Source organism: Topomyia yanbarensis, chromosome 2 (genome assembly GCF_030247195.1).
Source record: "Topomyia yanbarensis strain Yona2022 chromosome 2, ASM3024719v1, whole genome shotgun sequence".
In the NCBI taxonomy this organism is placed as follows: Eukaryota; Metazoa; Arthropoda; class Insecta; order Diptera; family Culicidae; genus Topomyia; species Topomyia yanbarensis.
In genome coordinates, this window is record NC_080671.1 from 429932581 (window position 1) to 429959376 (window position 26796).

The 26796-nt window shown below is 43.6% G+C and overlaps 1 protein-coding gene across 15 annotated transcripts in view; it reads right to left on the reverse strand.

The window, feature by feature from the left end:
- LOC131685364 (F-BAR domain only protein 2) overlaps positions 1-26796 on the reverse strand; it is a 124785-nt gene that overhangs the window by 73671 nt on the left and 24318 nt on the right. For 13 of the 15 annotated variants that reach the window (XM_058969044.1, XM_058969042.1, XM_058969043.1 and 10 more), the window contains exon 3: positions 19606-20300. The exons of the other annotated variants lie outside the window; for them this stretch is intronic. In XM_058969044.1, the coding sequence (XP_058825027.1) occupies positions 19606-20292 (687 nt within the window). In that variant the 5' untranslated portion in view covers positions 20293-20300. The remainder of the gene's footprint in view (positions 1-19605; positions 20301-26796) is intronic. 15 annotated transcript variants of the gene reach the window in all.

The following is a 26796-nucleotide window of genomic DNA, read 5'->3' on the forward strand; positions in this document are numbered from 1 at the left end:
CTTCGGGTGACATTCGCCGGGTCCTCTCTTCCCAACTACATCCTCCTTGACAGGGTTCGCCTACCAGTTCGCCTGTTTGTACCGCGGGTCATGAACTGCAGCAATTGCAAGCAGTTGGGCCACACAGCCACATATTGTGGAAATAAGAAACGATGCGGCAAATGCGAAGGAGAGCATGAGGATGACTCTTGCGACAAAGAAACTGAAAAGTGTATTTGCTGCGGGGGCCCTTCACATGCTCTTAAATCATGTCCTGCGTACAAGCAGCGCGGGGATAAAATTAAGCGCTCCCTTAAGGAACGCTCAAGGCGTTCTTATGCAGAAATGCTAAAGAATGCTTCGCCATCTGTCCTGTCCGAAAATCTCTATGCTGGTTTGGCTAACGTTGAGCAAGAATCTGACGACCCACGAGAGGGAACATCTTTGGTTAACCCAGGGGAATCCAGGAAGAGGAGAAATCCAGCCTCCCCTACATTGCCTCGTAAGGGTGCCAAGGTGTCGTCCACTCAGAGTGCGCCATCTACAACCAATAAATCCAACGGAAGTGATGCACAAAAGCCGAAGCAATTTGCTCCAGGACTTGGAAATATTAATTCTAACAAGGAGTACCCACCACTTCCAGGGACATCCAAAACCCCAAGTGTCCCCTTTTTTCAAACAGATACTCAGTCCAGTAGCGGACTAATGAAATTTTCTGACATAGTGGACTTAATTTTCACAGCTTTCAATGTTACTGATCCTCTTAAAAGCCTTCTGATACGTTTTCTCCCTATAGTGCAAACATTTTTGAAGCAGTTGACTACTAAATGGCCCCTCCTTGCAGCGATCGTATCCTTCGATGGCTAAGTCATCGAACGAGGTCACCGATTCGATCACTGTTCTACAGTGGAACAGCAGAAGTATCCTCCCGAAAATCGATTCCTTTAAATTTTTACTAAATAGTTTAAAATGTGATGCTTTCGCATTATGTGAAACTTGGTTAACTTCCGATATAAATCTCAACTTCCACGACTTTAATATAATTCGTCTGGATCGAGAAAACCCCTATGGAGGAGTACTTTTGGGGATCAAAAAGTGCTATTCTTTCAACCGAATTAACCTCCCTTCGACACCAGGCATTGAAATTGTCGCTTGTCAAGTTTTAATCAAAGGTAAAGACCTTTGCATTGCTTCCATCTACATTCCTCCTAGAGCCTCGGTAGGGCACCGAACGCTTTGTAATATCACGGAATCCTTACCGGCACCGCGGCTAGTTCTGGGAGACTTTAACTCGCACGGTACGGTATGGGGCTGTCTTCATGATGATAATAGATCAACATTAATCCAAGATCTTTGCGATAATTTCAACATGACCATCTTAAACACGGGAGAAATGACGCGGATTCCTACACCACCAGCACGCGCAAGCGCGTTGGATTTGTCGCTTTGCTCGACATCGCTACAGTTAGATTGCATGTGGAAGGTGATCCCTGATCCCCACGGTAGCGATCATTTGCCTATCGTGATTTCAATTGCTAACGGTTCAAGACCATCGGAAACAATCAATGTATCGTATGACCTCACACGGAACATTGATTGGAAGAGTTACGCGACCGCGATATCCGTTAAAATCGAATCCACTCAAGAACTTCCTCCGGAGGAAGAGTACAGGTTTTTGGCTGGCTTGATTCTCGACAGTGCGAATCAAGCTCAGACTAAACCAGTACCCAGCGCGAATACCCATGGACGGTCTCCCACCCTGTGGTGGGATAAAGAGTGCTCAGAGCTGTACGCGGAAAAGTCCACTGCATATAAGGCCTTCCGGGAAGACGGGTTACCCGCTAGCTATCAACAGTACGCGTCGTTAGAAAGGCGAATGAAGAGTCTAATGAAAGCCAAAAAACGCAGTTATTGGCGCCGGTTCGTCGACGGGTTAACGAGAGAAACAGCGATGAGCACTCTTTGGGGTACGGCTCGACGTATGCGTAATCATAATAGTACCAACGAGAACGTGAAATATTCAAACCGTTGGATATTCGCTTTCGCCAAGAAGATCTGTCCGGACTCTGTCCCGGTACAGAAAACGTACCGCGCCGCGTCTTCTCACGATACCGCGAACGAAACACCGTTTTCGATGGTGGAGTTCTCACTTGCTCTCTTATCGTGCAACAATAACGCCCCAGGGTTAGACAGAATCAAATTCAACTTGCTGAAGAATCTGCCTGACACTGCAAAAAGGCGCCTGTTGAATTTATTTAACAAGTTTCTTGAGGGTAACATTGTCCCTTATGAATGGAGGCAAGTGAAGGTCATCGCCATCCAAAAACCAGGAAAACCATCCTCCGACCACAACTCGTATCGGCCGATTGCAATGCTGTCCTGTATTCGGAAGTTATTCGAGAAAATGATCTTGTTTCGCCTCGACAATTGGGTTGAAGCAAATGGCTTACTGTCAGATACACAATTTGGCTTCCGCAAAGGCAAAGGGACGAACGATTGCCTTGCGTTGCTTTCTACAGAAATCCAAATGGCCTATGCTAACAAAGAGCAGATGGCATCAGTCTTCTTGGATATTAAGGGGGCTTTTGACTCAGTTTCTATCAACATTCTGTCAGAGAAGCTGCACCAGCATGGTCTTTCACCAATTTTAAATAACTTTTTGCTAAACCTGTTGTCTGAAAAGCACATGCATTTTTCGCATGGCGATTTAACAACATCGCGATTTAGCTACATGGGTCTTCCCCAGGGCTCATGTCTAAGTCCCCTGCTCTACAATTTTTACGTGAATGACATTGACGATTGTCTTGCCAATTCATGCACGCTAAGGCAACTTGCAGACGACGGGGTGGTCTCTGTTACAGGGCCCAAAGCTGCCGACTTGCAAGGACCATTACAAAATACCTTGGACAATTTGTCTGCTTGGGCTCTTCAGCTGGGTATTGAGTTCTCCACGGAGAAAACTGAGTTGGTTGTTTTTTCTAGGAAACGTGAGCCGGCGCAACTCCAGCTTTTATTAATGGGTGCAACGATCAACCAGGTTTTCACATTTAAATATCTCGGGGTCTGGTTCGACTCTAAAGGTACCTGGGGATGTCACATTAGGTATCTGAAACAGAAATGCCAACAAAGGATCAATTTTCTCCGAACAATAACTGGAACATGGTGGGGTGCTCACCCAGGAGACCTGATCAGGTTGTACCAAACAACGATATTGTCGGTGATGGAGTACGGGTGTTTCTGTTTCCGCTCCGCTGCGAACATACACTTCATCAAACTGGAGAGAATCCAGTATCGTTGCTTGCGCATTGCCTTGGGTTGCATGCACTCGACCCATACGATGAGTCTCGAAGTGCTGGCGGGCGTTCTTCCGCTAAAAAATCGATTTTGGGAACTCTCATATCGATTGCTCATCCGATGCGACATTCTGAACCCGTTGGTAATTGAAAACTTCGAGAGGCTCGTCGAGCTTAATTCTCAAACCCGTTTTATGTCCTTGTACTTCGACTACATGGCACAGAGCATCAATCCTTCTTCGTACAATCCCAACCGTGTCCGTTTCCTAGATACTTCTGATTCTACTGTATTCTTCGACACATCCATGAAGGAAGAGATTCGTGGAATCCCGGACCATATACGCCCGCAGGTGATCCCCAATATATTTTATAATAAATTCCGAGAAGTCGACTGCGACAAAATGTTTTACACTGACGGATCAAATCTCGATGGGTCCACTGGCTTCGGTATCTTCAACAATACTATCACCGCTTCATTCAAGCTCAATGATCCCGCTTCAGTTTACGTCGCAGAGTTAGCTGCAATTCAGTACACCCTTGGGATCATCGACACTCTGCCCACAGATCACTACTTCATCGTTTCGGACAGCCTCAGCTCTATCGAGGCTCTTCGTGCGGTGAAGCCTAAAAAGCAATTCCCGTATTTTCTGGGGAAGATACAGGAGTCCTTGTGTACGTTATCTGAAAAATCTTATCAGATTACCTTTGTTTGGGTCCCCTCTCATTGTTCTATCCCGGGCAATGAAAAGGCCGACTCATTAGCAAAGGCGGGCGCATTAAATGGTGACATATACGAAAGACCAATCTGCTTCAACGAATTTTTTAGTATTTGTCGTCAGAGGACGCTCAACAGTTTTAAGATTTCTGTGAAATTTCTCATAAATATTTGTTCCCCCTTTTGTGTACTAAACTATATTGTTAGTTTTAAGATAACCGTAAAATATTTCGTAAAATACTATTACTCCCCCTCTTGTATATCAAAGTGAATCCCTTGTTTTAAATTTTTTCATAAAAAATCTTTTGGCCCTCTTTTGTATATTGAATCTTATTTCTAGTCTTAAGATAGCTGTAAACTTTCTTTTCCTTTGTAAAAAAATATTTCAACATTGTAACCTCCTAGTTTTAAGATATCCAAAATGTAAAAACAAAAGCATTTGGCACCGCCAAGCTAACGCATTTGTGCCTATCAAATAAACGAAATGAATAAAAAAAAAAGGACCTAGATTGTTTGTACCGAGGATAGATACTTCCGGACGATCCCGATTCATGATGGCGCGAGCGCGGGAGTTTGTAGGTTGACACTTGAGATCGTGTTGGTAAGTTTATGAGTGCTGAGATTTTCACCTTATCACCGGGGTGTAATCATGTTTGCGAGTTCGTAGGTTGCTTGGAAAATCGCGAGGGGCTCTAACGTTTGTGCGCTGACGTGATTTTGTAACGTGTGTTCTTGAATGGTTGCGCGAACCGTGAGTCTGATATTAAATTTTCAGTGCGCGGTTTGAATTCTGGCAGAGAGTGGGATCGTTTATATCGATAGGGTTCCCGGTCATGTCGCCATGAGACGTGTTGTCTAATAGGTATGGGCGTATTTTCTTAATTGGTCCAGCTGAAGGCATGGACCTAGGCTTCTAGGATCAAGGATAGACTTTCGGACGTGACCGATTCGTAATCGCGTGCACGATGGCATTTTTGTAGGTTCCCGCTGAGACCGCGTTTGAGAATGTGTGAGTGTTAAGACGTTCACTTTCACCATCGTTGTTGATTCAGCTGAAGGCGGGTGTAGAATGGCAGTATAGGACTCGAAAAGAAGAAATAAAAGACAATATATGAGAGACGTAATAGATTAGATAGGTACAAGATACAGCTGAAGTTATGATCATCACATGAGACATACATTAGTACTTCAAACACTACTAATACTTGAATAGCCAATCACCACACATAGCACATCCTTTCTCAATTATCTATTTGTTACTGGTTGATTGTTGGTTATGAGCTGGTGAATAGAGGAAAGGTATAGAACAGACAAAAGGCTCATATCAGCCCTCCCTCATCTTGAAGCGGGCTTCTTATATAAATCAAATCCTCAGTAGTCATAATGTTTGGTGGATTATTAACATGAGAACTAATTAACCTCTAGTAGTAGAACTTGGTGCAAATAAAAACTAAAAAGAGCGAAGGTCCTTATATTTAGATAACTCTATTGAATCTATTGTGGCTTGATGATGTTTACAATACCGTCAATCCCATCAACCTGCGAGAGGGAAAAAAACTAGAAAGCTTGTTCTATATACAAAATGTAATATTGCCTAAAACTTGATTTTTCTTCGCCGGTTCTAGGTTTTTACCGGACACAATCGAAAAGTTTTTACAATGTTTCAGTTTCAGATATTAGTTCGGTTTTCGGTCGCAGTTTTTTGTCTTTTTTCGAATTTTCTCAAATAAGTTGGCTTGATAAGCAAGAAGGTTTGTTTCAATATGTAACATTCGATGATGATTGGTTATACTTAAACTGTACCAAGAAATATATTTGAATTATTTTTAATCTAAATGGTACTACGAAATAAAATATATCACATTAAGTAGTGTAGTCCTACGTCTACAGTTCGTGCAACCCCCCCTTGTAGTTTTTTTAATTTATTTCTAATGGAATTATGTGTGGCTATGAAACTTTTATTTGAAGAATCTCATTAAGAAGCAAAAAAACATAAATCGCGTGAAAAATAAAATAATCTGGTTAGTCACAGCTGTCAATTGGCGCATCCTGTATTTTCTTTGCAATGGGGTGTGCAATTGTGTGCGCAGAAGCAAGGCGCTGAACGGTGGTTGATGGAGTAGGCGGTCCGAATAGCCCCGTACGCTCATTATGTACAAAAGTTGTGATCGTCTTGAAAATATCTGTGTTTTTATCCACACAAAAATTGTTTCATAAAATAGGAGCCTCAAGCTTCCTAAAACACTTACCTGGTATTTTTCACTTTTATTCATTACTTTAATCACGGTTTTACCAATATAATGATTTTCGTTTTGAGGACGATAAAAAGTGAAATACGATGTGTCTCCTTTCTAAAAAAACAGAAGAATCAGATTCAGCTGTCAAAATTAATGTTTAAGATTTAGAATACCCGTTCCACGAATATTCTGACACCTTTCTTATCAAAACAATTCTAAGACGCCCCTAAGGCAATGTTTAGTACACCCCTAAAACAATTCCAGTACAGCTCAAAAATATTTTAGTGCACGTCTGCTTTTTACTGTATACTAGAAAAATTTATTGAAAGACATATAGACATAAGACAGATAGATATATTTTTAGAATGTGCTGGAAAGGTACAAAGAACTAGAATTATTTGAGGTATACTGCATTGGTTCGGTAATGAGCTAAAACGATTAATGCAGTTATGTTGCTTAGATGTATTGGAATGAACTTAGGAGCGCGATAGTTGTTTTATTACGAGCCAGAACAATTCAAGGAGTGTACTAGAATGGCTTAGGGTTGTACTAGAATATTTTAAGTCGTCTGCCAGGATTATTTTGATAATAATCTAGAACATTTTCAGGAGCGTACCAGTAGGTTTTGGAAGTAAACTGAAACGAACTTGGGGATGTACTACAATGCTTAGAAGTTCACTAGTGTCTTTTGAAGTGTAGTAGAACGATTCTGAGATACGCTTGAATTCTTTAATATATTATATGGTTTTAAGGGTGTACTAGTGTGATTTCAAGATTGCTCTAAAATGTTTTAGGGATGTACTGGAATGGATCGTTATTGAGCGTAATCCATTTTTGGAGTGTACTAGAATGTTTCGCTTTTCTCATATAGGAAGGGTAAGTCACTCACTCAGAGAATCAACATTTTAAACCCGTCTCGTAGCAAAGAATATTTTATACCTTTCGACTCAGTTCGTCGAGATCGGAAAATATCCATGTTTGTCAAATAATGTGACCAAATGTTCTCAGAGATGGCTGATCCGATTTGCAAAAGCTTAGTTTCAAGAGAAAGGTCCTATTGATTTTTTGGCAAATGGAGGCCTGGTTTCGGAATTACGGGTTGACGATTAATTTATTGGAAGCATAAGAAAAAATCTATTTCAATCCTCCTAGTAGTGCGGTCGAGACGGGAAATCTCACCCACTACACCACTGCTTAAGGTCGATTACAGCGAGCCGTGATTCTGATTGCGATATTGAGTGTACGGCTCAGATGTGTGGGCTTATAACTTGAAGATCAAGTAGACATGAGCGTTTATTTGAGCGCGCTTTAGACCGCGTTGACCGGATAATAAGTGCAGTACTGCCCATGATCGTAAACCGGTCCCATAAAGATAGGGAATCTCATAGAAAACGGGACAAACATGCGATCATGGGTAGAGTAGCATTCACTAAATTATCGGGGCGTTCTTGTGTTTTCGAAATCTTGGGAGTACTTGTGCGTGGATGATCGTGATCGCGAAGGGCATGAGCGTTTGTATGTTAACGTTTTCAATTGCGCGAGCGTTTGTATGTCGCGTGCGCATGCCTGTATGTAACTTCGCGTGTATAAATTCGATTTTATAACCTATTCGCATAATTGTCTGTGTTATTGGATGATCGGGTGGACCATGAATCTGATGCTTAGTTAAGTGTACGGTTCAGATAATAGAAGACTGTGAGTTCCCTCATATCACCAGATTTCCTGATCATATCGCTCCGACACTTGCAGTTCGCCAATGTCACTAAATTTTCTCAGAGATGGCTGAACCGATGTGCACAAAGTTAGTTTCAAATAAACGGTAACGCTCCCATAAGCTACTATTGAATTTTTAGTTATTCCAACTTCTGGTTCCGGTAATGATAATCTACATCAAATTCATTCAATGATTTATACCATCGCTTCAAAGTTTCATTTGAGCTTCCATTATAAAATAATTTCACAAATTAAAGATATTATACTCCCGAAAGACTGCTACTGAATTTCATTCAGTTCTGATTTTTAGTTCCGGAGTTACAGGTTGGTTATTGCGGTAATATCTCATAGGTTGAAAATCTATTGAAATGGACATCAACTTACTTCGATTCGCAGGCTTAGATCACTGATGGCGTCCAGCGGTTTTCAACCTTTTTCGTACCACGGACCCCTTATTTTCAGTTTGTTAGGAAACAAGACTTGAAATTTCAATATGCACTTGGAAAATATAATTTTCTTTGCGGACCCAGCAACGAGTTCACGGTCCCCTAGGGGTCCGCGGACCTTAGGTTGAGAATCACTGAACTAAAACATATTTCACTGATTTAATAATTTCATTTTTCAGTTTCACTAGCCTTGAGAAAGATTGGTTCTGGAAATAAAAACCAGTTAGTCTTGAAAACGATCCGCGGTCCAGTTCCCCCTTACCGCAAAGAATAAGCGCAGATACATTGAGATCGAGTCAGACGAAAGCCTGTTGCCAATAAAAACAATGTCGGTCCCTTAAATCTGAAAACTTTGCTCGGACCAAACAATACCTGTTCCTGCGAACATTCAGTGGAGCGCCGACAAACTGCTCTCTAATTCCGCACACTTTACCCTACTATTCATATCGTGTGATATGAGATATTATTAAGCTGGTTGTAGAATTGTTTTAGCTTCCCATCCGTTCACTTAGCATTATTGTGTTGTTTTTCGCTTTTGTTAGTTCCATATCAACCATTGAGTAGAGTTTCCATTTACAGTCAGTCAAACAGCTGGCTAGCTATATAAGGTAGTGTTCCTGTTTACGTGCTGCAACATGGATTCTCTCACACGTTCGATCCGTTAAGCATCACTCATTTCTACTTGACTACGGGTTGCTTCTATGTATTTTGAAGAAAATAAGAAGTATGCAATACTCTTCCCTAAAAAGAAATATTTTGTGCGAAAAAGGCAAAACACCTAACTATATAAGTTAAAGTGCCTCAGTCAAGTGCCAGATTCTGAGAAAACGAAATCGAAACACGAACCACTTAACTTAGATTATAAGAAGACATTGAAAATGTCGTGCCCCGCATGCTAAGGATACAAATTGATACTTGATTATCTGCATGTCAGAGCACATGATAATACCGCTACCATAAATACAATAACTTTACGATAATGCTAAGAATAAGCAAACAAGCCGATTTCAATAGACTGTTCGGTAGAAATGGTCTCAATACCCTACCTAGCTCGACAAGCCGCAGTCAACAACCGGCTGACGTTAACTCGTAAATTATATAATGTTTGCATGGACACAGTAATACAAATAACCACCCAGCTGGAAGTTATTTTTAGATCTTGGCGCATTCGGTTGAGAAATGCATTCGTTTTAATGTACGCCCCCTTGGCCATCTCGATCGGTTCGATCAACAATAAGTAAAAGCAAAAAAAAAACTAAGTCTAACCTGATTCCGAGCGAGTTCCACTAGCAGTTGTCTTCCACCAAATGTCAGTTTAGCTGCTGCTTCCATAATTACTCGTGGCTTATATACAGATTCCAGTGTCACATACCCGTAGCCACCGTTTGCTGCAAACGACAGCTGCATTACGGTGCCCCACTGGCGGAAGAATGCAACGATGTGTGGTAGCAGATTCGGTACATTACCTCCAACTTTTCCCACAAAGTACCTCGTAGATTCCGATGCCCGGCCCGCCCTGGAGCCTTTCTCGGGATATACGCACAAGGTTCTTCCTTCGATGACCGTTCCCCACATTCCTCGGATGATCTCATCAAGCTCGTATGACGAGTACAGCGTCAGAAATCCAAACGTACGATTCTTTAGAAACGTCCAGTGAGTTACCGTTCCCCAAGGCCCGAAACGACTGCAGATTTCGTCGGCTAGCTCGTGAGCGTTGAAACCCACATTTCCCACGTAGATCCTTAAGAAACGGAATCGGCGGGATGGTTTGGGGTTTCCTGTGGACTGCATTTCGTTGGCGGATTAATTCTTTTCAAGTTCTGTTAGCTCTGATCAATTTCTCCTAGTGGAAGTAAATGCTGATTAAATCCTATCAGAACTCAGGCTGTTGAAATTATATACAATAACAAAGCGGTTTTGAATAGATGTTGGGTTGGACAAGATTTGGCTTCATCAAACTTAGTTGAAATTAAATGTTTCACAACTTCACATAACATTGTGCGGAACAAATCTTCACAAATTAAATAAATAATTTCTTAACTACCTTTAGTTTAATGCAAATTTATCACAAGAGCTAGCGAATCTATGGCAAAAGGTCGAAAGACACATGGTCGAAAATATGAATGGTCGCAAAGATAAAATGTCGAAAGGACATAAAGTCGAACGGACAAATGTTCGAAGAACAAAAAGTCGAATAGACACAAAATCGAAAAGACAAATGGTCGAATAAATGAAAGGCCGAAGCCAAAATTTTTTTTTGTTTTTTTTTCATCTTTTTGAAAAAGTGCTTTTTAAAGTACCATTAAATATTGAACGAAATAATATTGCTTATATGTTCATATATTGAGCTCAAACATTTAATTTATATTTAGTTTTTAGAATATTTGAAATCATCTTTTTCGCTGAATTTTATGATGAAACATAGATTTTGTTTAACAATATTATAATCTTATAATTTCATATGTCGCAAACCAAACATAGTTTGTTCAGTGTGTACCTTAACCGCGATCGGTCGACTGTTTTGGAGTTCCTCGCTAGTCGGTCCAAAATCGTAGTTTTTCGGTACGGATTATTAAACCAAAGTATTTTTAAATACGAAGAACGACACGGTGAACAATTTTTTGCAAAAAGTGCAAAACTTTCCCAAAAAGTGAAAAATTTTCGGCGTCACTTGGTGAAAAAAGTGGCGATTCCAAATTATCAACGCGTCAGCCGTAGCTATCGCCCGATAGGTGTCGCACCAATTTCTTAGTTCCACATTCGGCAACCTGCAGGTCAGTTTTTCTTTTTTCCGACATTTTCCAAACCTTTTTCTGGTAAGGACCTCGTGCGTGGCCAGTGGCTCGACGTGAGGGGGAAGTCTCAGACGGCAAATTCCCGAGCAAACCGTAATCCAATAAATTCGCAACAATGGACAATCACCCTCCCCCTCCCAACGGGGGGATACTGCTCAGCCGGAAATTTTCGAGCTTTTTAAACAACGGAGATGAAATAGAAGAGCAAACTTTGATTATGCGAGCTGTTAAAGATAAGCAGGGGAATGAACAAACCCTCCCCTACAATCCTTTTATCCACATTTCTATTAAAAATGCCATCAGTTAGGAACCAAACACCGTCGCAAAAGCCAGCAAAGAAGCTCGGGGCATGCAGTACGTACTGCGAACGTCCTCTCTGAAAGTGTACAACTAACTTTTGGCTATGACTGAACTGGTTAACGGAACCACCGTCGAAGTAATACACCACCCCACTCTCAACAAAACAGCAGGTGTCATTTACGATCCTGACACAAAAAATCTCGACACCGATCTAATCCTCGAAGGGTCTCAAGAACCAAGGGGTCACCGAAGTCCGCAGGATCACAAAAAAGTGAGTGGTATACCAACTAACACCCCTCTGTTGGTCCTCCACTTTGAAAGTTCCTACTTACCGAACTTTATCTACCTTGGCATGATGCGCGTGAACGTAAGACGCTACTACCCCAACCCGATGCAGTGCTTCAGATGCGGCCGTTTCGGCCATGGAAGCGAAAACTGCAGACAAAACGAAACCTGCCTAAATTGAAAAAAGGAACATCAAACCAGCCGGGAGAACCCATGCAAAGCTGCTAGCCTCTGTATAAACTGTGACGGAGAACATTCAGCGCGAGATCCCAAATGCCCAGTCTTCCAATCGGAAAAAAGCTGGTCGAATTTAAAACCGACAATAACCTTACGTTCCCCGAGGCACGAGCTCAAATGAAGCAGATTGCAGCCGCCGGAAGCACATCCTACGCTAACAAAATTAACGCTAGACTAAACCCCAACACTGACGATAAAGATCGTATTATCCACCTTCTCAAAATGGAGGTTGAAACCCTGAAAAAGTCTATCCAATCTCCCTCTGCAAGCAACGACAAGGATCAAACAATCCGGAGACTTAAGGAACAAATTATCGAGGAACGCACTGAAAATAAAGGCCTCAGAAACGAAATGGCCACCTTGCGCGAAGCCATCCAAGAATCTTCAGAGGGAAAAATCCACATCGTCGACGTCTCTGGCTCAAACAAAAAACCCACAGCAACAACTAACACCAGCCAGTACATCCCAACAACAGATTAAGACTGGAACCGTACAACCAACCAAAACACTAGCAAAAGCTAGCTCCCAACCGCAACCAGGACCGGTACCAAACCGCCAAACAAACGAGTCTAATAGAGGTGGACGCAGCAGAGAAAAACAAACCCGCGATCCCAAGAAACGAAGCAAGTATCGGAGCCCACTGCGCAAACCCAGCGGAACCCGAGCTGGACCCAGCCCTACACCAAACACTAACGAAACGCTCTACCAGACCCGACCAACCCACACCAACTACTCTGAATCGGAGTTCAACTTTTCTGATTAAACCAACCCAATGTCAACCAAAAACAATATAATCCAAACAAGCTTACCCACATCGACCCTGTCCGGGGAATGCTGCAGGTGCAAGGGGCCCGGCTACCCCCCGGATAAGTACCATCTCTCGTTGCTTCTCGCCCGAACAATCGTACGGCCCTGAACCTCTTCCAGACTGCATACCACCGAGCCCGCCCAGCCACCGATCACACAGCAACAACAGTTCCAGCGAAGAGAGTCTGAATGCCTCTGCCAACCACCACAACACTCCTCTCTCACGAGATGCTCCTCACAACCCAGTCGCCCACCGTCACAGTAGAACGGTGCTACAACAACACCCGGAAAACTGTACACTCTCAGTCCAGTGGAATCTAAACAGCCTCCGAGCCAACCTTGGAGAAATACAAATTATCGTCGCACGCACGGAACCCATCTGCCTGGCCCTACAGGAAACTCACCTAAGGGACAACAACAACCATGGGATACCGCAAGAGGATCCAACATTTACCAAACCATCGCACTCGGAATCAGAGCCGACATCCCGTCGGAAACCATCCAGCTCAACACCGAACTAATCGCAGTAGCGCACAGAATTCCCTTCCCGACGAAATACACAATCGTCTCCATCTACATCCCACAAGAAGTCAACGACGTTGGGAATAAACTCCGGGATCTAGTCAGACAACTGCCAACCCCATTCTTAATAATGGGAGATCTCAACGCACACCATACCATGTGGGGCTCCTCGAAGTGCTGCCATAGGGGCAACGCCATCGCCAAAGTGGTGGAGGAAACCAACGCCATCACCTTGAACGACGGAAGCATTACTTTCCTCAGGGGTCGAGCTTCATCTGCCCTTGACGTGACGATGTGTTCCAACTCGATTGCAAGTTCCTGCGGTTGGGCAGCACTGCCAGATCCAGGGAACAGTGATCACTTCCCAATTTCAATATCTTACGGCAGCTCACTCCCAACCACATCCCGACACAGGCGTTGGATCTTTGAACAATCGGACTGGTCCACATATGAAGAAAGGATACTGGATGCAATTGATCGCGATCGACAATACTCGCCAGAGGAGCTAGCAAAAATTATGTCCGAGGCCGCAACACCATGCATCCCACGAACAAAAGGTACCCCACCAAAACGTAGTGTCCATTGGTGGAACCCTGAAGTCGCCAACATCCTGAGATCAAGGCGGAAAGCTCTTCGTGCCCTGAAGAGAACCACACCCAATAACCCACGATGGGAAGAACTCGCAGCAAATTTCTGCCACCTAAGAACCACCGCAAGAAAAGCAGTAGAAGAAACGAAATCAGTGAGCTGGTCTCACTTCCTGGACGGTATCAACGCAGACTCCTCTACAGCTGAATTGTGGCGAAGAATCAACGCCCTCAACAGAAAACGCAGACAAAGAGGCTTCACACTTTCCCTAAACGGCACCGCAATAGTAAACCCGGGTGAAATAGCTAACGAAATTGGAAGATACTTCGAGTCAAACATATAACCGGCCTTTCTCCACCAATGAACTGGCGACAGCTTTAGGCCGCACCCATGGAAAATCCACCGGCCTCGACGACATTGGGTACCCCATGATCAAACATCTACCACCAACGGGAAAAAGAGCGCTCTTAGAAGCCTTCAACAGGATCTGGGAAGGCGGGCCCTACCCAGACAGCTGGCGGACTGCACTGATAATACCGATCCCCAAAAGGAACCAGGGAAGCAGATCTCCCAGTGACTTCAGGCCAATAAGCCTACTCTCCTGTGTAGCCAAGACATTCGAAAGACTGGTCAACCGACGACTCACAAGTGTATTAGAGGAAGGAAACCTGCTGGACCGCCTACAATTTGCGCTTCGAAAAGGACTCGGTACCGGAGTCCACCTAGGAGCATTTGGAGAAATCATCAACGACGCACTGGCCGACGGGTTGCACGCTGATATTGCCATACTCGATGTGGCTAAAGCGTACAACACTGTATGGAGGGAAGGCATACTTCGACAACTACACCAGTGGGGGTCCGGGAAAATCTTGGCGTCATCCTCCGGCAATACCTTTCAAACCGAAGTTTCAGAGTCGGCATAGGTGGTACACTCTCTGATCTCTACGAAGAAATTAACGGCGTACCCCAAGGATCTGTATTGGCTGCGACACTGTTCCTGGTCGCAATGAACACAGTCTTCGACTCCCTACCCAAAGGAGTATACATCCTGGTCTATGCAGATGACATTATCCCCATAGTCGTTGGAAAAAGTCTCGCCATAATCCGAAGAAAATTCCAAGCAGCAGTTAGCGCGGTTGGACGTTGGGCGAATTCCGTAGGCTTCAGCCTGTCCGCCCAAAAAAGTGCTATCGCACACTGTTGTTGTAAAGAGATTAGTACGAGCCATCAGCACCTGACACACCAGATGCAACCGCAGAACGGCCCTCAAAGTCAGCCAAGCCCTCATCAACAACCGCATTTTCTACGGCAGAAACTAACCTGCCGGAACATTGACGAACTCATCTCCATCTTTGCACCATTGTACAACGGGGCGGTAAGACTCGCTTCAGGTCCACTTCCCAGCACCCCAGCAGAAGCTGCCTGCGTCGAGGCTGGAATACTCCCCTTCCGGTGGGAGGCTGCCGTCGCAGCACTTAAAAGAGCACTACTCTACCTAGAGAAAACATCTGGCAACGACTGCTCCATCCTCAACACTGCGAGAGACATCCACGCCAACTACACCAGTGAACCCCTACCGAAAATCGCTCGGCTACATCGGGTCTGGGACCGACCATGGTATGACAGAGGTCCCAACATAGACACCAGCTTAAGTCGGAAAATCAAAGCAGGCGACCCCACAAAACTTGCGCGGATCGAGTTCAACAAACTTCAACAACCAGAAGTACAACAATCACCTACATCTATTCACTGACGGCTCCAAGCTAAACGAGGAAGTAAGAGCAGGAGTAAGCGGAATCAGAGCTGGGTATCGCTTCGCTTGGCAGCTTCTTGCTCTGTCTTCACAGCTGAAGCAGCTGCAATCTTCACCGCAATCACCCAAAAACCCACCGATACACCCACGGCTGTATTTTCGGACTCCCTTTCGGTCCTAACTGCGCTCGAGACTGGGACCTCCAAACACCTGTACGTGCAAGCAATAGAAGCTAACTGCGACACTCACTACATTAGTGTGGGTCCCCGGCCACAGCGACATTAAGGGCAACTGCGAGGCAGACCCCGCCTGGCAGCCATCGGACGAAAAGCCCGTACCATGATCTCCCAAGAAATTCCTACCTGCGATATCATCAGAGCATTCAAACAGAAAGTAGAAATCGATTTCACCAGGCACTGGCAGTCATCCCAAGGACACCTACAAAAAATCAAAGGCACCCACCAAAAATGGACAGACCTGTCTCGAACAAAAAGCTCTCACCAGACTCCGAACTGGACACACCAGAATCACCCACGCTCATACCGTGTCCAACGTTCCTCCTCCCATGTGCTCCACATGTGGGACCCGGAAAACGGTGGAACACATTCTCATTAACGGTTTAGAATATCAAGATCTTCGGACCAGAACTGACCTCCCGCTATCCACCAGAGACGCCCTGTCCAACGACCCGGTCAGAGAGGAAATTATAATCTGTTTCCTTAAAAACGCAAACGAAACCCACAATTATGCAACACAGACAACCAAGAATTTCACCAACAAATACTGCGGGCCCCTCGCCACACCCGGACCGGGTGATGGGAGGGTTCACCGCGGCCCAATAGCAACCAACACATCCCATCGAAGACCCTCTGCCAGCACCCTGCTAGGCGCCAGAGAGAATTCCTGAGGACCCGATGAACGAAGCAACAGCAACATCACCACCAACGAAACATAGTAAAACCAGAGAAAAATTAACACAATGATTTGTAAAAAATACTTGTAAACATAACTCTGTAATCCTCTTTTTCTTTTTATGGGCGAATGACCTAACGGTTAAAACCCAAAAATAAACAATACAATACAATACAAAGTTACGCCACATTGCTTTTATTTGTTTGCTGTCCGACGTCGCTCCGTTCAGTCCGGATCTAAACTAATATAGCCATAGCCCCTAAGTTTGAGTAAGCCGTGCAAACGAGTAATACACAGGTTTGCTTGCAAGGGGCCGCCGCTTCCGACGGCAAGTCGGCGATCATTTCGTTCATCGGATCCTCAGTGGCTTCGCCTTCACGCCAGGACAATGTAGTAACGAGAAATGTTTTCGTTGGTGTAAATACATTGTGCGAATTAGTTTTTAAGTTAGTCGTATCAGAAATAAGGAATTTAACATCTGGTACGAGTTCAATGAAAACTTAAATCCTAAAAACTTAAAAGTTTAAATCCTAGGCGTGACAAGCTAGGTTCTCGGAAGGGCTCCCCGTCAGAATTACATATTACAATTTGCATTGTAGCGGGCCGTGATTCTGTATGTGATGTGCATTGTACGGTTCAGGTATGTGTGGGCGCAGGGACTCGCGATCGCGCGTATCATCGCGAAGAGCTCGAGCATTTGTACGTTAACGTGTTCGATCGCGTGTGCGTTTGTATGTTGCGTGTGCTAACGTGTATGTAACTTCACGTGTATAAATTCTATTTTATAACCGTGCGCCTTTCGCATATTCGCGCGTGCTCTTGGATAATCGTGCGCGGACCGTGAATCCAATACTCTATTTTTGGTATACGGCTCAGATGCTAAAAGAAAGTGAGATCTTCCACATCACTTGAGTTCCCGGTGATGTCACCATGGAACATGTTGTCTAGTGGATATGAGTTTTATTTTTTGATAGGTCCCACTAAATTTATGGACCTAAATTAGGACAGAGGGTAATGGTTTCCGGACGTGACCGATTCATGAGCGCGCGAAAACAGACGTTTATAGGTTCGCGTTTGAGACGGCGTTTGCAACTTCGTAAGTGCTAAAACGTTCTCCTTATTACCGAGGTACTATTATGTTTGCGCAATCGCGTTGTTAATCGCGAAGGGCTTAAGCGTTCGTATGTTAACGCGTTTGTCACGTGTGCTCGCGTTCATGTGACTTCGCGTGTACAAAACTGGATTTTGTAACCGTGTGGCCATTCCTATATACGTGTGCGTTCTTGGATGGTCACGCTGACCTTCATTCTGATAGTTTTCGGTGTACAATTCACATTCTGACAGGGAGTAAGTTACCCCATGTCACTAGAGTCCTCGGTCATGTCGCCTTGTAACGTGATGTCCAAACTGGCAGTGGATATTAGAGCTTTGTTTTTTTAATTGGTCCTATTGAAGGCTTGGACCTAGTCTGCTGATATCAAGGATAGAAACATCCGGAAGTGAACGATTCATGATCGTGCGAGTGCGGGAGTTTTTAGGTTCACGGTTGAGAGCGCATTTGAAAATTTATAAGAGCTGAGACATTCACTTTATCACCGGGATGTTATCATGTTTACGAGATCGCGGGTGTAGATGCCGTGGAGGGTCGCGAAAGGCTTAAGCATTTGTATAATAACGTGTTTGTCACGTGTATGTGACTTCGCGTGTATAATTTCGATTTTATAATGATGTAGCGTGTATTGTTGTTTGATCGCGCGCGAACCGTGAATCTGATGCTTTATTTTTAGTGTGTGGTACAGATGGTAGAAGAGAGTCCGTTTCCCATATCACTAGTGTTCCAGGTCACGTGTTGTTTAGTGAATATGAGCGTCACCTTTTTGATTGGTTCAACTGAAGACATTAGTTCAGACTGCTAGGACCGAGGTAAGACTTCCGGACGTGACCGTTTCATAATAGCGCGAGTGGTGGGTTCATGTTTGAGACCGCGTTTGGAAGTTTAAAGATGCTACGTTTACTTAACTACCGGGGTTTTTTCATGTAGGCGAAATCGCGGGCGTAAGTATGTGTGGATTATTGCAATTGCATGGTCACGTTTGTGGCCAGGGTTGTGTTATCGCGAAAACCACGAGCGTTTGTACCTATATGAGTATAGATAGAGTATAGTGAAGAAATACATAAAAAGGCGGTCTCCTCGATGCACCGCTATCGAGGCGTAATGCAATAACCTGCAGTTGTTCTTTAACGCTGATGCTCGCAATATGCCTGATGATGTTTGCAATACCGTCAAACCCTGCAACCTTGGGTAGGGAATGTTTGGAAAGTTAGCCTGTTTTAGTACAAAAACAACTTTATTGGTCTTGTACTATTCTAAACTAGTCCAAGCATAGTGGAAAATGTTTAAACCTGCAGTAGCAGATCTTTGTGAGACCTAAAAAAAGCAGCAATTACTTTGAAGAGATTAGACAACTTTTTGCTACATCCGCAAATCGCTTGTCAGACAAAGATTTGACCATATTCGACAGGTTCAAAGTCATCCGGACCTTGCTGTGTCGCGTTTCCTGCCGTTACCATCTTTCCGCTTGGTTGTCTAATGCTTTTTAATCGTTTATATTACTTGAGATACGGATCAATGTGCGATTCCGAACTGCATCGAAAAGAGGCTTTTAGTGCGAATATCAACACAACACTAATAATTCAATTTTTTTTTATTTTTGACTTAGGTGCCAATACTTTATTTAGGACTGGTATCCAACGGGGAAAAATGATCGGAAATGGTGAGTGAAGCTAAGCAATCACGTGAAAAAAATACCAGTAGTCCTAACATAGCACTGTTTTTTCGGCAGGTATCCTTTTTTCGGTGTATTCTAACATTATTGATGGTGGCAGTATATTTATTAAGTAAAGTATAAAAACTAATATTTTGAAATTTAATTTTGTTATTCGATAGTACCTACACTCAACGAAGGGCTGTTGTACGTACTATCAAGGTATACCTGTAATTGTAGAAAATAAAAGAAATTTACCGTATCATCCGCGTCTGCTTCGGTCGCCTTCGCTGCAGCTTGCTGAATTGTGTGGGAGAAAACTTCGCTGGAAACGGTGACTTTGATGCGATGACCCTCAACTATGGTTCCGTTGAGTTCTTGGGCCAAAAGTTTGTTGTTGCAGCACGTTTCCAGCTCAACATAGCCGTACGTTGTCTGTGGCTGTCTGTAGCAATTGATAACCGTACCGTGCGGTTCGAAAAGCTCCAAAATTCGATCGAACGACACATTGTGGCCGACGTTTCGTATGAAAAATCTCCACCGAGCCGTGGTTGGAATCGCGGACGACTGCGGCAAACCTGCAGCTTTCGGCTCCAGCGGAACGTTGATATGTTTTTGGCTGACATATTGTAATTTCAAACATTTTCCATAAATGACACGACCTTCCAGCTGACCGAAGGCTCGTTTGGCTTGCTTTTTGTCGGCCATGTAAACGAAGGCGAAGAGGCGATGTTGCTCAACTCCTAATACTTGTCCGTAGGGACTGAACAAACCCTTCACGAAGCACGCATCGAGTCGCTCGTCTAGATTTTGGACCAATATTTTTATGGCATCCATGTTTTCTTCTACGAATTCTTTTTTAATTCCACTGTTATTATACTGAAAGTTCACACAAGTTATTTTGGTTGTGTTTTTGCCACTTTGATCTTTTGGATAAGTACACATATAATTTACTGGGACACACATGAAAAAGAGACGATACAAACAAATGAGAGGAATATTCAAACCGTCTCTTGTCGTCGATGCACCGTTTGGCGGAAGAACATGTTTGAATACTTGTCCTATCGGTAACCAGAATGGTTCCATTCAATAAACGAACCACTTCAACTGATTCAAATCCTGTCACAAGCGTCACTGAACCGAAAGTGCACCGTTTGAGAAATCGACTACCAACGACCGTTCCGAGTGAATCGAACAATTACAGCACTTGCTCCGTCTGCACGTCGCGACCGATATGCCAAACTTAAAACCTACACATCTTAGAATGTTTCTTCAGCGGCTGGTGATCATCCAAAACCGGCCAACCCTTCGAGCTTCCACAATTTCTAGCAACTTTCACATACAGCGCACTTCCGTTGATAATCCGACCGTTCAGGCGAGATGCAGCTAGTTCAGCTTCGTCGCTGTTACTCATGTACACGAAGGCGGACCGACCGATAACATCGAATCCCAGCACGGAACCGTAACTTTCGAACAGGAATCGCAAACTCGAAGGGTCTAACTGCGCCGGAACGTTTCCTAGGAACAGTTTGACGGTGTCCAAAAACGAGTAAATTATAGCATTGTCTGTTTCTTTTTTAGCACTATGTTCTGGATCTTCTAGTACGCCGCGTAAGTGTTTTGCACTGCGATTCTGTATTACGATTCAAGTTCAAGGTTTTGAATAGAACTTGGTAGATGGCTAAAATACTGAAACTTTGTATTATTAAGGAGCATTGTTGGTAGGAATAATTTATTACTCTAATATTATAATAGCTCGTTCAGGTATTCATATTAGTACATATAAAGTGCTTTAATATACTAACACGCTGATTTGGTGTTTGCATAAATCTTTAGAACGCATAAGAAATACTAGAATGATGTATCGAAATTCCTCGAGCATATTGAAGAAACATGAGATAAGCTATTAATACACAGTTTTGATATTATATCATAAAATTGAATAACGGTTATAAAGTTATTTTCTCCTGCTCCTATTTTGGTATATCAAAAAATAGTATATCGATTACAGGGTTATTTTCCACTACTGTACGCCAATTGCTTTTAATCGTTGTGGACAACAGATCGCGAAGAAAAAATATATTGTTCGCCGGGAGCGGGCCATTTGGCATAAGGTCATTTGACATAACGGTTATTTGGCATAACGGACATTTGGCGGTTATTTGGCATAATGGTCATTTGGCATAATTTGGAGAATTGATCGCACTGAAGGTCATTTGGCATAACAGAAAGAGGAAAGCTGCCGTCATGACTGCAGGTGATCTTCCGGTGCACAAACAGTCAAACTCTAATTGCGACTCCATGGAAGTAGGTCAACTTCGGTCGGGCAAACGTCGATTTTTGACTGTTCCACCTAGCAGTGATAACCTTGGCAATGAGAATACGCCCAAAAGCGCACCCCTGTGTAACTTTGCAGAAACACATCCAGCTAAGTCCAATGCAATTGTGAAGCGAGAGCGAACAGTCATCATTAAACCAATTGAGCAGCAAGTTGCGACTGTTACAAAGCAGGAAATTCAAGGCAAGCTTGACCCAGTTTCATTGGGTGTCAAAGAAGTATATTACCGACCCAATGGAGAGCAACTGTTAGATGTGACTCCCGTGAATCAGCGCTTGAATTACTCAGTACAGTGAAAGCGAATCTGTCTGAGAAGTATAACGCCGACGTCCAGAAAGCTCTAAAACCCAGAGTAAAAGTTGCTGGTTTTACTGACGACATCACTGCGGAAAACTTCGTGGAAAAACTAATTCAGCAAAATAATTTTCCTCAGCCTGCCAACCTGACGGTGATACGAATTGTGCGAAACGAAAAACACACAGATAATCCGATGTCTGCCATTATTGAAACTAATGCCAAAACATTCGAAAAGCTGATGCAACTACAACATGTCAACTTGGGTTGGATGCGCTGCAAGATCTCTGAATGTGTAAACGTGCTCCGCTGTTATCGCTGCTCGGAGTACGGCCATAGAGCTGCCACATGCAAGAAGTCCCCACGCTGTCCGATTCGCGCCGAAGGGCACGAGCACAAAGAGTGTGTCTCAGATATCCAAAAATGCATAATTGTCACAATGCAAATGTGACAAGAAATCCTGAAGATCAAACGCCAACTGATCATGCTTCCTGGAGTTCTGAGTGCCCCCTGTATCAAACTCGACTTAGGAAGTCACGCCGTATTGTTGACTACAGTACATAGCAACTAGCGCAACACGGCGAAACCGCCCAGTTTTCCGACCGATGTAATCAGCAAGAATCTGCCACCGACGCCCATATGATTGACACGGAACATAGATGTTATAGCAGCGACCTTTCCCGGTCAGGTAAAGCTAAGGAGGGTATATGTCCTCCCGAAGCTATTCGAGATACTGCGCGCCCTGAATCTGGTCTACAATTGCAGTTTGCCAACGAACGGAATCAGCTTAACTCAGCCCCCTGGCAACCCTATACCATCATATGGAGTTTGACAGTGACCAACATATATGGGGCGTTATAGCTATAAAGCCCCAAACAAAGAATTATGTTCGGCATTATACACGATATTCAAGCATTCCACACGACGTTTTGCATCTTGTGGGATGATATAATACCATCTTATTCAGAAAATCAACATTTAGTAACTAATTACAGCTTTTAAACATTCGATTCAAAATTTATGTTTTGATTTTCCTGGCAGTGATGCTGGCTGTACAGAGACGTCGTCCTTGACAGGGGGCTGGCTTGACTCCATCACCGACTCCCATCTGTTTGCTATGGAATTTGGATGTTATGGCGGCGACCTTTCCCGGTCAGGTAAAGCTAAGGAGGGTATATGTCCTCCCGAAGCTATTCGAGATACTGCGCGCCCTGATTTTGATCTACAATTGCAGTTTGCCAACGAACGGAATCAGCTTGACTCCATCACCGACTCCCATCTGTTTGCCATGGAATTTGGATGTTATGGCGGAGACCTTTCCCGGTCAGGTAAAGCTAAAGAGGGTATATGTCCTCCCGAAGCTACTCGAGATACTGCGCACCCTGAGTTTGATCCACCATTACAGCCTGCCAACATACGTAATCAGGTCAACTCCGTCACCCACACCCACCCGTCTACCACAGAACTTGAAGGACACGACATCAACCTTTTCCGGTCAGATAACAACGCTCTAAACAAGTCAGACCAACTCGAAGGACATGGAATTCCTGTATCCGTTTCCTCAGGTAAATACAATGAATGTATATGTCCTTCCGAAGTAGGACATACAGATGCTGCCCCCCGTTGAAAGCCCACCCCATTTACAGGCATTTGCTTCCACAATCACTCGATCTACCACCGTTCAACCGTCAGGAGAAAACTTGCAGGGACATCTTAAAATCTACTATCAGAACGTGAGAGGGCTACGCACAAAAATTGATGAGCTGTTCGTCGCTGCTTCGGATGTTGATCATGATGTTATTGTTCTGACCGAAACGTGGCTGAATGATCAAATCAACTCGCTCCAATTATTTGGCTCAAGGTACTCTGTATATCGTAACGATCGCGATCCTAATAGTGCAGGGAAGAAACGTGGTGGTGGTGTGCTCATTGCAGTTTCCAACCGACTCTCATCCAAACACAAAAATGACACAATCTCGAACAACTCTGGGTAAAAATCCGTGGCCCCTATACTAATCTCTGTGTGGGTGTTGTATATATTCCCCCCGATTCCGCAAGTGATGTAGAAATTATTCAGAAGCACATAGACTCCGCACTTGACATTGCAACTTCCATTGAACCCAACACGGCACATCTACTATTTGGTGATTACAACCAGCCTGGACTTCTTTGGAAGAGCACTCCTTCCGGGTATGCTTTCCCAGACCCTTCTGAATCAACCTTTTCGAGGGCGAGTACTATCTTACTGGACGGAATGTCTGTACTGAACATGCGACAAATGTCTACAGTGAATAATAGGCGAAATCGAATCCTGGACCTCCTGTTTATAAATGAAGAAGCTTCAATGAACTGTACCGTATCAGAGGCACTTGAGCCTTTAGTTGCTGTAGACGCACATCATCCTCCACTTCTGATAACGCAGATTTGTCCGCAGCTGGTTCTCTATGACGAGATGGAGGATGTCAGGGAGTTCAACTTTTCGAAGACTGACTTCTCTAGGCTTCATAACTCACTACAAACAATCGACTGGGAGACTTTCTTGAATTTCGCGATCGATGTAGATGCTGCCGTAGAAAAACTCTCACTGGTGTTAAAACAACTTTTCAGTATACATGTGCCTGCACCTCGTCCCCGAACAAAACCACCATGGTCCAACAACCGGCTACGTAAACTGAAAAGATTGCGAGCTGCTGCGCTTCGACATTACACTATTCGAAGAAACCCAATCACAAAAAGGGAGTTCACTATAGCCAGTAACAGCTACAAAACATATAACCGCTTCCTCTACTCAAGACACGTAGCACAAACCCAATCGAACCTAAAACGAAACCCAAAACAGTTTTGGTCTTTTGTGAATGGGAAGCGTAAAGAAAATGGGCTTCCTTCCAGTATGTTCCTCGCAGGTGAAACGTCCAATACTCCCAGCGGTATCTGTAATTTGTTCGCAAAACATTTCTCGAGTGTGTTTAAAAATGAATCGGCTAGCTCAACTCAGGTGGACTGTGGCCTTCAAGATGTCCCTCGCGATGTAATCAATTTTGGAAACATTCAATTTACTGACGAAGACATTATGGCTGCCATAAGCAAGTTAAAGTCATCTACATCGGTGGGGCCAGATGGGATTCCTTCCATTATACTGAAAAAATGCGCAAGCGCATTGTGTACACCTTTTCGACTAATCTTCAACCAATCACTGTCGCAATCAGTGTTTCCCGTGTGTTGGAAAAAATCAGTAATGTTTCCCGTTTTTAAAAAAGGTGATAAGCAAAATGTTGCGAACTATCGTGGTATAACCTCGCTCTGCGCTGGATCAAAGTTGTTTGAGATCCTAGTAGGAAATATGCTCTTTCGTGAGACCAAAGCATACATATCGAAGGACCAACATGGTTTTTTTGCAGGCAGGTCAACAACCACCAATCTAGCCCAATTTACATCGTACTGTATTAAAAACATCGAAGATGGATCACAAGTAGACACTATATACACTGATCTTAAAGCTGCCTTCGATCGTGTAGACCACTCTCTTCTTCTGGCAAAGATCGAGCGACTGGGTGCTCCATCAAATTTTACAGGATGGCTTAAATCATATCTCGTAGATCGTTCTCTGTCTGTGAAATTAGGAAGTAACGTGTCATATAGCTTCATCAACTTGTCGGGTGTACCTCAAGGGAGCAATCTCGGACCGTTGCTTTTTTCTTTATTCTTCAACGACGTCTGCTATGTTATACCCCCAGGGTGCAAACTCATATATGCTGATGATCTCAAACTCTTTCTCATTGTGCGGTCAATAGAGGACTGCATCGAACTTCAGCGACATCTAGATGCTTTCTGTAACTGGTGTAATCGCAACTTGTTGGCTCTCAGTGTGTCCAAATGCTCTATAATATCTTTCACGCGCAGAAAAAATCCAGTTCTCTGGAGCTACAACATCGCCGGCCAATTGCTAGAGAGAGTGTCACTTATCAGAGACCTTGGTGTACTCCTGGACTCGCAACTGACATTCAGAAACCATTACTCTCACGTTATAGCACAGGGAAATAAAAACCTTCATAATAAGAATCGCCAACGAGTTTACTGATCCATATTGTCTGCGGGCATTGTATTTTTCACTTGTTCGGTCTGTCCTGGAAGCTTCCGCAGCCATTTGGTGTCCTTATACGAGCATTTGGACTAACAGAATTGAAGCAGTACAAGCAAGATTCCTCCGCTTTGCTCTTAGAACTTTGCCGTGGCGTAACCCAACAGAGCTACCACCATACATTGATCGCTGTCGTCTGCTCGATATGGAAACTCTGGCAAAAAGGCGAAATACATCCAGAGCGATATTTGTTGGGAAAATATTGACTGGCCAAATGGATTCCCCAGATATTCTCTCACAAATCAACATTAACGTACCCCCCAGAAACCTTAGATCACGTAACTTTTTAAGACTAGACTTTCAGCGCACCGAGTACGGTCAGAACGAACCCATAAGGGCGATGTGTAATGTTTTCAATAGTGTGTATGACCATTTCGATTTTTATGTTTCTAGTGATGTTTTCAAGAATCGACTTAGGAGATTGACTTAGCTTATATGATTATGTGAAAATATTTCTGTAATGTTATTGAAATTCTGTATACCTTGTAATTTTGTTAATTTGTAACGTCAGTTCATTGTTATTGTAGGAAAAACATGCGAAAAGATTATGGGTTTTTACGCGCATTCGAGGTCTGCTTCTGAAGTTAACCTTGAAATGGGCTTTTCCCATACAACAACATTAAATTTCATGTAGACCAACATGGGTCAGATGAAAAATGGAAATAAATAAACAAATAAA